Here is a 14,534-nt window from a genome sequence, read left to right on the forward strand (position 1 = left end):
GAATTCCGTTATAGCCAATCGAGCTTTTTATATATGGTCATGGAAAAGATAAAACGATATGTGCCTGGTAACCAGAGTAGTCATTGGCTTTCGAGCTGGTCGCCACCATGTTAAGCCATACAGAACAATACATTACTGAAATACATTAAAGAAAAATATATAAACATTGCATTCCTACAAGAGACTATTATTAAATGTATTTTTTAAGTATTTAAGAAGCGCTGCTTATACTACCTCTTAAAGGAATTATATCGTGTGATTCCCCGCAAATTTATTGATGCACAAAATTGGAATGCCAAATGTCCATGTCTAGCTGATGTTTTTGGCCTGTAAAGGTTTCGATTTGATGCATACCGGATGTTGCGGTGATGGATGTCTGACACTGATGTAAGACCGCCAAAGAAAACAGCTGGAATACTCGTTCTATCGATATCATTTATTTTGAATTTTATGACCAAAGGGTGCAATCTTATTCAGATTTCTACTGCGTACATAGCTGAATTTTTAACGTTAATAGTATACATATAAATATATGATTAGGCATATTTAACAATTAGATTATGAACTCGAGATTTCAAGTGGGGGTAAATTAGAGTATAATATTATGGTTTGAGGAAATGTTGCTCAACATAATTCCGTAATTTATAAATTATTTCTATATTCTTTGCTAATTGGCTATTCACGGGCTGGATCTAAAGTTCCCAGTTAAGAAATTCGTCTGTGTAAACACCTAAACATTTAACGAAAGGTTTACGTTCAATATTATTTATATTAACTATATATATATTCCTGGTAGACAAAATTAGCATGTCGTTTGTCTTAAAATCAACACGCAGCCTGTCAATCAATCTTAACATATTGACTACGTTGGTACGTTTTACGTTTCTTGCCGAGTATTGCAGAATTAGTACCTCCATTTATTTTACTGCCTTTGTGTTTTAATTTCCATCAATTTACGTCATTTTCTGGCTTTCTAAGAATAGAGAAATCCAAGATGTCTATATCAATCCATAACCATATCAAAAATGTCGGACTTAATTATGTCATGTGACGTCATATGACGTCACCAGGAACAGAGAATATCTTATCTTGTAGAGCAGGCCAAGAGATGAAACGCAAAACAATTTTGATTTATCCAATTACAACAAAAAGTGGGGAAGTGTTCGATCCATCAAAAATCTTTGTGTGGCGAAGTGGACGTCCAAGAGCTAATATCGTACAAAGAACACCCTAGAAGTCACTAGAGAAAGCTGGAAAAGGTAAGAAGAAACAACAGGCGAAGAATTTGCTGGCAATATTAAGGCTACCCTGCATGGACTAAACACATTTAAACCACTGTAAGTTTTTCAGTGACTAAAAGTTCTTCATCGTAGGACTCCGTTTCTTCAGCATCTTCAGTTTGTTGTTTTACAAACGCTTTAAGCGATATAATGGAAGCTCCCGCTATCAGTATTGCGCCCGCAGTGTAAAACGTGACGTTGTACGAACCAAGCTTGTCAGCCATCAAACCTGTGAAAGCGTCAAATAACGTAAGTTGATTGGAGTCCAGTACTGCCATATTATTAGCAGGCAGAATTATCGAAATTAATCAAGAGAATTGCCCTACTCGTTGCGGGTTCAGAAGTTCTTCTAAAGAATGTTACTCCAAGAAAGAAGATCGACGGTTTATACATAATTTGTCTTTCAGAGAGAAAAAATTTTCAACTGCTATGACGCACAAGAAGCTTTCGTAATTTCAAATAGATAAGATAGTCTTCTTTGGGAATTTATTTAAATTTGTGGGCGTGAAAAGAAAATTGTACAGATGCATGTTAGAAATTTCAAGAAGAGAGATAAGAGCCCAGCTTTTCTCCTTTCCTCTCTCAAACCTCTTTGTTCCTAATTGCTGTCTTACAATCGCCGTATCATGGTTTACCACAGTTTCAGCCTAAAAACTGCTCTTTAGCTCCATCTCCTAACGGGAATCCACAGAAGAGGAGGAATTCTTCTCATATTCCTCTCTAAATAATGTAATTTATTTATTTATATTTATTTTGATTTCAGCTATAATATTGTAGAAGGAGGATATGTTTCATTATCGTACCCAAATTCGCAATTGGCCAATCAGAAGCCGTGCCTACTGTCCTGATATCCCGCGATATCAAGTCATTGACCTGATATGGCTACGATATCATGCTCACTTGGCCGAATTTGGGTACGGTAAATACCTAATCGTACCCTTTTGGTCCGCTTTGGCGGCATATCAGACTCGTTTGGTCTCGCCATGGGTATTTTATCTCGACTGCGTCTCGCCAAAATACGAACCAGGGCTCGACCAAACTCGTCTTATATGCCGACGAGGCGTCCCATAAAGGATACGATTATTACGACGTAAAGGTATTATCTAGTACGCCCATGGGTGTTCTTTCTAATGAGGCACAAGAAGTTTTGGTAGTGAGCTATAACAGTCAAAAGTAATTGACCGTTGCTTTGCAGCCAATCAGATCACGGGTTTAATTTGCCAATAGTTAGTTACTGTTTCAGAAAAAAGCTAATGATATCCGAGTTATCTCACCAGCCATTGGAGACCCGATACCAAAACTCACACCAGTGAAAAAGATTATGTAACCCCACGCTTGATTGACTTTGTGTTTTCCACAACACTCCAAAACAAGAAGGGACAACTGCCCCAGCATAGCGCCTTCCGTTAGTCCCAACACGATGAAAATGGCTAGAACAGAGGTGAACGATCTGGCTAATGGCAGACATAGGACACACAATCCATATATTGTTACGCCTCCTTGATAAAGATGGAATCTTTTGAAGTATCGTAAGTCTCCTAGTTTGCAGAATACGTTGCGACTGATGAAAGATGTTATGGCCATGTACGTGAAAAGCTTAGAGGCTTTGTTTCCGGGAATTTTAAGTTCTTGCTCACAATGCTTGACCTGCAAAAAGAAGCCGAACACAAGATAATCGCGAAAGCAGATTCCGGTTCTGATTTCATTCTTTGGTTTGTTTGTTAGCTCGTTCGTTGATTAGCAGGTACGGATAGGACTGTGAAATGGTTAGCTAAACATTATCAGTCAGTCCGTCAGACAGACAGTCAGTCAGTCAATCTGTTAGTCAGTCAGGCAGTCGACAGTCTGTCTGTTAGTCAGTCGGTCAGTCAGTCTATCTGTCTGCCTGTCTGTCTGTCTGTTAGTCCGTCAGTCAGCAAATCAGTCAGTCAATCATTCAGTCAGGCTGTCCATCAATCAATCAATCAATCAATCAATTGATAAATCAGTCAGTCAATAAATCAATCACACTGTCAACCAGTCTATGCGCCTGTAAATGGGTCAGGCAAAATCAGCAGTCATTCAGTCAGACTGTGGGCTTGCAGATGAGTCAGCTAGCCAGGTAGTCAATCATGCAATCAGCCAGTCGCTTACTGTCAGGTCAGTCACTTACTTTCTCACCCAGCTAGACACATAGTCATTAAGTCAGTTGATCAGTCATTCGCTCACTGAATTGCGTTAACTTCGCCTGCAGTTTAGATAGTAAACTCTCTTAACTGTACGGTGACCCCCTCTTTTCTTTTCATAGATCACGTCCTTTACTGATTTTCTCCATTTGACAAGAAACAAAAAAGCATCTGAACATGAGAAGTTACAAATATTTCATATTTTCTGCTCTCTTGCGACCAAAGTTTTTGCTGCGAAGTCCATAGGACGGAATATTACATGTATTTGAGATTAGAATATTAGGAAAGATACTCCAAGTAAGCGAAATGCTAGTTCCTGATCGAAAACTCGGACCTCAGATGTCAATATTTTCGTCAGCTGGACACAATTGCACGATATGAACTCCCTTGTAGGGTAGGCGAGGCAAGTGGCCCTTTAAAAATACTAAGAAATTGCTTCTTACCCACTCCCCAGAGACTTCTTTGGTACCTAGCTCTCGTGTTTTGGTCCTTGGAATATTCTAGGGGGTAGCTTTTTTTCATGAACACGATCTTTATGTCGTTCACCTATTTATTATTATGCAACATTATAGATATTAGCCTTATGTTGCTGCCATTAAGTAACCGCGCTACGGAACACTGTGGACAAGTTTAAAATGGCCTTTCTCGTCTACGGTGTGGAAATATCGCTAGTTCAACCAAATGTATCACTCATTAAAATTAGCATTCTCTTCTAGAGGAATTGTTTTAGTGTTACTTATATAAACTTTTCAGCTGACTTTTGTGTTCCCAACAAATCGACAACAACAACTGGATAGCACTGACGAATGTGCTGCAAAAGTTTACTTAATAGACTTAGTTATGTTGAACTAAGAACGTTTGCCTGATCTAAATTTCACTAATTAGCTTCTTTTATTACTGACAGTTGTAAGCTAAGATCGGCTTAAAATAACGCAACGAAAGCTTCTAAAAACCCATGTTCTTCAATGTACCTTATCTTGAAAACGGGCACGGTAACCCCCTCTCCCCCTTCTCCCCCCCCCCCCCCCCCCCCACCCCACCGCTTTTTCCTTTATGCCCAAAGTTGGTCTCAACCAACGTGGCAAGTTTAAAAAATATTGTACGTGGGGACATTTTTGGAACGTCCTTAATGCTGTTTTCTCGAATAACGTCTTTTGTCTCGTAAACAGAGCTCAGTCGCACCAACTTTGCAAAACGGTTTTTGTTCCCCGGAAGTATATAATGACCTCCCGTAAGAAGCGAGCCCCAAAGGCTCCTACCTCCTAAACCGATAGGTTACTTTATTAATTACTTACAATATGCACGGCAGGAACCCAGTAAGCGAATATGACAACAGTAAATGAAGACAACATGATCAAGAAGGAGTGATTCCTCCAAAGGGATGCATTCTTTCTTGATGTTTCTTGATATCTTTCTTTCCCATTTGTGTTGGTGTCGTTGCGTTTCTCCTTCATGTTGTCCAGAGGGACAAATGTGGCTGAACAAAAACCGCATACAATGTGCAAAAGAGCAAATCCCCTAAGTGGTCCCCGCCATCCAAATGTAGTTAGTAGTGACTGTGTGATCTGAGTCATGACAAACATGCCGATAGCTGGTGCCGATGCTACCATGCCGATAGCCACCGAGCGCCATTTGACAAAATACTGCAGAACGATCAAAGAACAAGAATTGAAAATCATTACATGGCCGAAGCCTGAAAGAACGCCAACTGTTAGGTACATCATCCAGAGTTGTGACGACAGGGAGGCAAGGAAAAAGCCAATGATTCCTGCCAATGAACCCAAAATAGCGGTGAGCCTGTAGCTGAAACGCTCACTTATATGAGAGGAGATGGGGCTGAACAGACAACCACTTGCAATGTACAAGGAGCCAACCCACGCTGTAAAATAACAAATGTTCAATATTAATACAATTGGAAAGCAAGCAAAGGTCGATCTATCAAACAAGAAGACAGAGGATATATACTATTAGACGAAATTGCAAGGAGTTTGGCGGTTCCATTCACCCTTGCACCACAGTAGTGGATCCATAGAAGGGACTGATATGAATTTCCAGTTTTTTAGCAGAAAACGAAAGCGGTCTGCGGTTTCAAAGGAACAAAATTTGGCGGTTTCCGGAATGTCCAACTTCCTATAATAGGACCCTCTATACGTTGCTAGGGAGGTGCGATCGTGAGATCGCTGATGTTTGCAGAAGTGAAAAAGAAAATAAGAAGCGTTTTGCGGTTTACCCAACAGAACATTTTTAAACGAAGATAAACATTCAGGGTAAGAAAAAAATGTTGAACTTCACTTGTCCAATGGACTGCAAGTGAGGTTCTGGTTTTGCTTGTCCAAACCTCAAGTCTAGTTGTCCTTGGACGTACAGTTAAATCCAATCCATAGTTGAAACACATGTCTTTGAACAGCTGCCTTAATTGGTTCCACGTACTGAGGATTTAACTCTTTTTCAAGTTTTAGTGAGTAACGATGATGTTCCTTTGACGCGTTATGATGAACAAAAGAATCTACGTGATACTTTGGGCCCAATCCACAATCAATGCACTAAGAACTATGATTTGCCAAGGCGGAATACCTTCTACATCTAGAACAATACATCACATCTTGGTTCGCATCGTGTACTACCCTAGGGAAGGTGTCCTTCCAAGATTCCTGAAACTTTCAAACTCGAACTGTTGGGCTGTCAGTTTGTTTTTTCGTCTCATTCACCTCGGTGCTTTTTGCCGAAGGTTTTGCTTTTCTCTTTAGCTGCTTTCCCGGTGCACCAAAATTGCCTTTTATGCTTGGCTGATCAACCATTGTGCATGTGCTGACAGCGACTAAGAGGGTCTATTAATAAATGCACAAATCGATACCCCCAAATGAGTCCCAGGCCCCTTTCGGTACGCATGGAAATAAAATGGCGGATAAATCGTAAGTGCTCAACTTATTTCATTTCTAACTTGTAAGTTTCTTTTGCGAAAAGTGGTCTGTTTTACACTTGCAAAAACTAAACCGTATACTAATTTTTCCGCTGAAACATTTAAAACACCTTGTTTTTTAAATTATTTTCTGAAGATTCACTTGTCCAAAGGACAAGTAAGATTGACAACCCATTTGTCCACTGGCCAAAACCACTTGCCTGCGGCAAATGGACATCGTCTTTGTCGCACCCTTACATTGAATTGCAAATTCAGAGACAGCTAAGGCATTTTAAAAAGCAAAATAACATGCAATGTGGTATCGTGACGCCTTAAATTTGCAAAACATTCAAAACAGACAAGTCGACGCACGAATGGTCACGCTTTTTTCACAGAACCTCACATTGTTGGCTGATGTTTCGAATGCATTACTGTGCAGAAATCAAGATATTTGATGTTTCTTTCACTTTTGCAACAAAAAATCGACGAAGAAGACGTCAAAACAAAACATTTCGCTCGTTCGTTAAGTACTTCCAACAACATACGCACATTAGCATATCTGGGACTCTGGGAGTAACAAATTCAGAGCCAACCGATAAAATTTACTGTTATATATCAGTTATATATCAGATGAAAATAATTCTTGACCGAGTGATAAAATAGGCAACTTCTAGGAGGAAGCCTGTCGATTTTATTCGCTTGGCGCTTGTCTCTTTGTCGACCGGAATAACTCCCAAGGTTAAACCACCCAAAAAAATATACGTGGAAGCGACGATTGAACTTGTTCAATGATCTGCTTTTTCGTCGCCAGAAGTACGAAAAACAGTTCCGCGAACGAAAAGCCAAGGGCCTTACTAGAAAAAGATGTTTTGACACTGTTGCAATGATTGCAGTGTGACTACACCACAGACGGTTTTCAGACAATGCGGTTCCGTAGTTGAACGAAAATATTGAGGGATCGAGCGATGAAATAAGACGTCTTAAAATAATAAATCCGAATCTTGATTTCCCGGGCAAAGAAATCGAGTGACTACATTACCAGGATAGCGACATAAGATTAAGCAATGAAGAATGATTATATTTAGCAATATTGAAGCGTTTGTTTTTATCTTGGAAGATAAATCCTAGCTCCAGAGTAAAATAATACCATTATCAGACACCAGATATCTAGCTCAGTGGATGTGCATTCACAATAAGAGTGAAAAGCTTGATTTAAGGCTTGATGTTTATTCAATTCTTTATGTGAAGACCTACTATTGACCACAGAAATTGATACAACAAGATGTTGTGCCTAAGTTACGTAACTTTAAAATTTTGTGCCTGTATCAGCATCGTTTTACCTGTTGCTTGCCGTGTCTCGTCGAAGTGTTCCATCAAAGGAGGTAGAAGTAAGCCAAAGCAGTATGTGATTCCCACGACAATGATAACCGACATTGCAGAGGAGACACACACCAACCATGAACACCAGCTATCAGGGCGGCATGTAGGCACTTCAAGTTCATGTTTCTCGGGGACATTAGATGCTTGATCATCTCCATTGCCCGTGGAGAGCGTAGTCATGACACCTGAGCTTGCTGAACAGAAAAAAATCTATCGATCACTTTAACCGTTTAGTCAGGTTTTTTAGCTGCCATGACGCTAAATAAGCCTAAGTTTTGCTAAAAAAAAAAGCTTTTTTTTTACTAAACGGAGAGATTTTTCGAGTATTAGGTACAAAATTGAGTAAAACTGCAATTCCGGGCATGCGCACAAGCCAAAATTTGAACAAATGTAGTTAAACAGATTATTCCAATGTATTCCAAGGCCTAAAGGCAGATGCTTACACCAACTGATGCCACGCCAATAATTTCGCTATAGAAACATCGACAAAGCAGAAATCAGTAGTACAAGAGTACAAATTAGATCTTTATTATAAGGACCATTGGAAACGTGATGGGGGGAGGGTGGGGAAAAGCAAACAAAAAAAATTCATGCTAGGGAGGGTGATTGAAAAAAAAAAATCGCGCAAAGCAGAAGTGAAGAAAAAAATTGCTTCAGGGTGGATTGCACTGTCTGGCTTACAAACTGTACCCGCCTGAATGGCAACTTGGCAGCCACTTTTAACTGCATTCTTTACACTTGGCAGCCACTTTAAATTGCATTCTTTATACTTGGCAGCCACTTTATACTCTGCAACTTGCAACTTTATCGGCTTGTCACTTGGCAGCCACGTTATACTGCATAGCAGCCTCATCATGGATGCTGGTAGCCAAACATCCTTGCAGAAAAACCCTTATGGATAACCATAGCTTAAAAGTGATAAAAAAAAACGTGTGCTATAAACAGCCATCGATATCCTGCTTGATTCGTTTGCATTTAAGCAAGGACATACCGTGTTTTGAAAGAAATATAGGAGTGATTTCAAAACTGACATATATAAATGACAATTGCGGACACAGATGTGCATACCCAGGGAGAACTGTAACACTTCCCCTATCAAAGATGGCGGCCAAGATCAATGTTGGAAAAACGTTGTAACCAAAGACAATCATGGAGGTGTTAACACTACTGATGCTTTTAGCATGGGCTGTTTCAATCTATTTTAGGTTTTTGGCAAAGGAAACAACGCATTATCATTCAAGTCCCGTCATATTAAACATAAAGGCTGAAAATCGTGGAAAACGCACCAAAAAATGCTTGAATTTTGCCAAATTTTCTGGGGGTGCATGCACCCAGATCCCCCTAATTGAATAAGCTATTCGGCCCCAAATTTAACTACTGGACGGTTTCTCACAGAACTCTAGCTTAAACCTTGATTCACTGCATGCCAAGAATGAATTTTATTACAAGGGTAATGAATTAATAAAATTGATTCCCGAAATATCAAACCAAAAAAGCAATGCAGCCCCATTTTAGGCAATAGGACTTGGATGTGTCTGATACTTGGTTTTGTTTCCTCCGAGTATAATTTTGCCAGGAAAGCAAAGTTTAAAAATATTTGTTTCAACTTAGAGCCTGTTCCAGGGGTTCAGACTGTGGTGAGTGTCGAGATTAAGATTGCAGCAATAGAATATTACCCCCACCAATTCCGCTCCCCCCCCCCCCCCAAAAAAAAAACAAACAAACAAACAAAACAAAATGGGGATTTGCCCCCGAAAAAACATCCTGCAGAGGCAGTGGACGAGAAAAAAAGCTGCAAAAGTCCCACCCCCCCCCCCCCCCTCCCCCTTAGCACTTTTCTGATGGTCCGTTCCTTAGGAATCCATCAAGGGTCACCTGGGCCACTTCGGATGATGAGATCGGACTCCCCGATACGAGCCCGTATTAAATTAGCGTTTAAGACATGCAAAATTAACCAGGACATTAATAAAAAAAAATCCTTGATGGATTATTTGAATAATAATATATAGGCAGTATGAACTGTAAGTAAATGTCCCGAGAACAATGACATTCTGCGCGAGGGAAATAATGCTTTTTTTTAAAAAAAATTGCTTTAGAAATTGTAAAATAGTAAAATAGATGTATCTAACGAAGATTAAAACACAAATAGCGGTGATAAACATATTAAACTTACGCATGTTTATCACCGCTATTTGTGTTTTATTCCTCGTTAAACTACGATGGCCCAAGAACAAAAGCCTATAGATGTATCTATTTTAAACTCATATAACAAACCTCCTTATTACAGCCGCGATATCACGAGATCGCGTGTCAATCTCTAAAAAGAAGACTGTGCTATCAAATCACCGGAAATGTACTTCATAACACATGCATCTGTGATAATGCCGCAGATGGTTTTACCTGTCACGCAATAAAAAAGTAAATCAAAAACCATTCTGTGGATCAAGTCAAGAAAATGCGATCTTATAGAAGATAAATAAAGAAGACACTTCTCCAAGTTTTAGGTCTGTGCGCTATCCCCGACAATGACGAACCGCGAAGAAATCGCCATAATCGCCACGTGTTAGGCCCAGCTGGTGTCAAATAACCTGTTCGCTCTAAACATGCTTTAAAAGCGTACAATTTCTACGAAAGCTGCTCGACTGAAAGAAATGCTAATAAAACCGCACGTAATTCATATTCACGTTAAATTTGAATTAATCTCATTTTTGCCGACGACATTGAAGTCATTTTAACGAACATAGCTTTACCAGTCCCTCAATAAACAGAATCTAACTTCGAAGCAGTACTGCACATGTATTTACCAATGGTGTATATTAAAAATAGCTCCGCAGTAAAATAAAAGACTTCATGTTTCACCTGTTGTCTTGACCGGTTTTAAACGACGAGAAAGGGCTTCTAGGACACCAAGAAAGGGCCTCTTGCCCTTTACGCGTGATATCAGCGACGAACCAATCTCTCTTGAGTAAAAAAAAAGAATCGACCGTCTGTGTTACCGTTGATAATTGTGTTCCTTGCATAAATTATCTACGCAACCTTTTCAGTGTCACGACAACTAACGCTGGACAAACAAGGAACACGTGATATTGGCATGACAGCCGGTCAGCATTGCGGACCCGGGGTAAAATGCAGACAAAAGGCCACGCGTCGCACACAATTTTTCTGGCAGTATGGGAACAGTTACATTTCATTGGCTTCTGCGTTTAATTCGTTTACATTTGCTCACTTTTCAACCCTATCCAGCCAAAGTACAAGTTATCTGAAATCACCAAAAAAAAATTCTCTAACATTGTCTAAAGCCGCACTAACTGACCTAGCTAAATAACAGCAACCCAGTAACTTCCTTAAGTCTAAACCGAGCGATAAATAGATCATCAAACTTTATCAACGGTTGCATGTCGATAACCACATGAAGCACCCTCACGTAATATTCTCGAACTAAATCTTTGAGTCGAGGCTCTACACTAAGGCCAAGGGCAAACGTCGAATCCAAGTCCCGTCGAATAACTTAAATATAGGTGCTTCAAAGAGACGACTTAATTCAAGCGTGGTAACAAACGTCTAACCTGTGTCGATCCTATTTCACAAGTTGCACCTCATTTAAAGACGGCAATAATCACATGTCCCGGTGCTATTCACTCGATGCGCGGTTAGTTACCGCTAGGACTTGCTAGCGAAACGGTAAGTGAACGGATAATTTGAATAACGATAGTCAATTTACTTATGCCAAGATATGATAAGACTACTTGGTTCTACGTGAGTTGATAGCCACTGAATATGATGAGTAATGACTCTAAAAACGATTTAATGAAATGCAAACTGTGAAGGTATATGTGGGGGATAAATGAGAAGTATGCTGTGTAGGTATATGTGGGGGATTAATGAGAAGTATGCTGTGTAGGTATATGTGGGGGATTAATGAGATTAAGGCCTTGAAGGTATATGTGGGGTATTAATAAGAAGAAGGCTGTGGTATATGTAGGGGACTAGTCGGATGTATGGTGTGTAGGTATATGTAGGGGGATTAATGAGATGTAGGCTGTGTAGGTATATGTAGAGAATTAATGAGATGTAGGTTGTGTAGGTATAGGTGGGTGATTAATGTGCTGTAGGCTGTGTAGGTATTTGTAGGGGGATAATTACGATGTAGGATGTGTAGGTATATGTGGGGGATTAATGAGATATAGGCTGTGTAGGTATTTATAGGGTATTAATGAAATCTAGGATGTGTAGGTATATGTAGAGGGATAAATAAGATGTAGGTTGTGTAGGTATATGTGGGGGATTAATGAGGTGGGCTTTATAGGTATATGTAGGGGAATTGATGAGATGTATGCTGTGTAGGTATATGTGGGGGATAAATGAGATGTAGGCTGTGTAGGCATATGTGGGGGATTTAATGAGATGTAGGCTGTGTGGGTATATGTAGGGGGATTAATGAGATGTAGGTTGTGTAGGTATATGTAAGGGATTAATGAGATGTAGGCTGTGTAGGCATATGTGGGGGATTTAATGAGATGTGGGCTGTGTAGGCATATGTGGGGGATTTAATGAGATGTGGGCTGTGTAGGTATATGAAGGGGATTAATGAGATGCAGGCCGTGTAGGTATATGTAGGGGAATAATGAGATGCAGACTGTGAGGGAAAGTTGGGGGAGTATTTAGGGGTGGTTGAGGAAGAATACCTGTGTAGGTATACGTGGGGGATTAATGAGATGAAGGATGATTAGGTATATGTAGGGGATTAATGAGATGTAGGCTGTAAGGGAATATTGGGGGGGATATTTAGGGGTGATTGAGGAAGAATACCTGATTATATATCCAGGAGGTATTGTTTTAAGAGAGATGTGTATATTGCGGTGGAGTTAACAAGCCGCCCAACCATCCGGGTGGTGTCGCACTTATAAAGCGAAAAAACAAAAGGCTTAGTTGTGAGCCAGTTAGAAAGCACTGACGTCATAGCCAAACCGGACAAATGAGTCTCTGACACCCGCTGGATTTGATTATTCAAAATGGCGGACATACCTTAATTTATGGCTATAATATGCTAATTTGCCAAACATTCTTTGTATGCACGCTTATGTTCCGTAACGGCTTTGTAATTTATGCTATACGCGTTCACCTTGTGTATCTTGAGTTACAGTAGCCAGATTAAACCTTGATTGATGAGGTTCGTTCTGCCATCTAATATTACACGTTACAGCGAAAGGGTAGTTCAAATTCGTCTTCAACGTCTACCGTCTACGCATGGCTTAATGAGCGAAAACAGCTTCCGTTGCCTCGCCGCCTAAAGCATCACAATTTTCAACGTTATTCCACCAGATATCATTGTCTCCCCGACATTTAGATTTGAGGTCAATTAAGTGGCGAGATCCTCGAGAACTGGAAGCTATGGAAAGAGAAATACTGTAATAATTACTTGGTTTGTAGCGGGAAAGCCCAGACTATCAACTCGCCATGTTCAAGGACGTTATTATGACGATGGCCTTTAAGTGTTCAAAGCCTTAAGCTATAGTGAAGAAGAAGATGCAAACGATTGCCGTGTAGTAATGGGGAAGATGAAAATGTATTGCATCGGCAAAGTAACGTAAACGAGATTGTTTCAGCAGGAGGGAAAAACTTCCTACCGAAAAGCTCGACAACTAAATCGCTGAATTAAGAGAATCTTGACAAAGAACTGCAATTTATGTGATTATGTGATTTTTTCGGTTTTTACACGGTACTCTCATCTGCGTTCGATTGGTCGGGATAAAACATGAGCAAAGCATAAAGCAGCCACTTAGGATGACAGACCCCATGTTAAACAAGTGTATCGACCTTCCAGCATCCGAGATGCAAATATAGGGATCTTAACAATGACGACAACGACGCCGAGGACAACGCCTTGTAAAATTGTCGAGGATGGCTATGGCTCAAAAACCTCGCTCAGGCTAAATATGTAATGACGGCGTTCAATTCTAAATGGGAATACGAAAAATTAGCAGTTCGACTCATCGTTCGCGTTCGCGATCATTTTGCGTCGTTGTTTTGCAGAGGAAGGCTATGAAATGTACAAAGGTTTACTGAACACACTTGTACAGTCATTGTTTTGCTCATTAAACCTTTTTTTTTTGGCGATGTTCATTGACGTCGAGGTTTGTACTAGACTCCGTCCACACTACGTCGGAGGAATTTAGAAATGCATGCAGCTTTATTTCTCGCTTCCCATCAACAGAGGATTTAAATTTATTTCTCACAACATTGTGAGTCTTCCTAAGCATTTTGAAGAGCTTCAATCAAATTTAAGTAAGCAATTACTTGATTTCCTCGCTCTAAGGGTTAACACCTTAAAGGATGAATCATTTTCTATTGATGGGTATGACTTATTAAGAAAGGATAGAATCCGTCAGGGTGGTGGTGTTGCCATTTACATTAGGTCTACGATTAATTATCTTATTCGTCAAGATTTAGATTTAGAAGGTATTGAGGATATCTGTCTCGAAATTCCCATTCCGTGTAGCAAGCCTTGAAGAGATGATAGGTAGAATAGGCTCTGAGGACAAAGAAATTATCCTTGTTGGTGATCCAAATTAATTTTCACTACCTTTCAAGTAATCAAAACAATAATAATAATAATTACATTACTCTTAGGTCCATTACTGAGACATAGCCATTGTCTCAACTTATCAAAACACCGATACGGGTATCCAATTCAAGTACATCACTAATCGATGCTATATTAACTAACTGCCTCAACAAAATTGCCTGCTCTGGGGTTCTCCACACTAGTTTCAGTGACCATTATCCTATTTATGCAGGACGCAAAATATC

The 14,534-nt window shown here is 39.9% G+C and overlaps 1 protein-coding gene across 2 annotated transcripts; it reads right to left on the reverse strand.

Moving 5' to 3' along the window:
• Nucleotides 1-417: 417 nt before the first annotated feature.
• LOC110057661 (monocarboxylate transporter 10-like) lies at nt 418-10,972 on the reverse strand. 2 transcript variants are annotated; one of them, XM_020764251.2, is made up of 6 exons: nt 10,584-10,972; nt 9,999-10,124; nt 7,685-7,918; nt 4,741-5,324; nt 2,555-2,927; nt 418-1,509 (listed from the first exon to the last, which is right to left on the reverse strand). In XM_020764251.2, exons 3-6 carry the CDS (start codon nt 7,902-7,904, stop codon nt 1,328-1,330), a joined length of 1,359 nt encoding a protein of 452 aa, XP_020619910.1. In that variant the 5' UTR covers nt 7,905-7,918; nt 9,999-10,124; nt 10,584-10,972; the 3' UTR covers nt 418-1,327. The 2 variants fall into 2 exon arrangements, with proteins under 2 accessions (XP_020619910.1, XP_089129285.1); XM_089273159.1 differs by lacking the exons at nt 9,999-10,124; nt 10,584-10,972 and adding an exon at nt 8,415-9,430.
• Nucleotides 10,973-14,534: the final 3,562 nt, after the last annotated feature.

This window comes from Orbicella faveolata, unplaced genomic scaffold (assembly GCF_042242905.1).
Source record: "Orbicella faveolata isolate gen_17 unplaced genomic scaffold, um_ofav_v1 contig_35, whole genome shotgun sequence".
Lineage (NCBI taxonomy): Eukaryota > Metazoa > Cnidaria > Anthozoa > Scleractinia > Merulinidae > Orbicella > Orbicella faveolata.

Coding starts and splice junctions, on each gene's coding strand:
- LOC110057661 (XM_089273159.1), bottom strand. CDS start 8,580: ATGATGAGGCTGCTATGCAGTATAACGTGGCTGCCAAGTGACAAGCCG. Junction 5,325..7,684: donor CGAGACACGGCAAGCAACAG/GTAAAACGATGC, acceptor GTTATTTTACAG/CGTGGGTTGGCTCCTTGTAC. Junction 1,510..2,554: donor TATCGGGTCTCCAATGGCTG/GTGAGATAACTC, acceptor ACGCTTTCACAG/GTTTGATGGCTGACAAGCTT.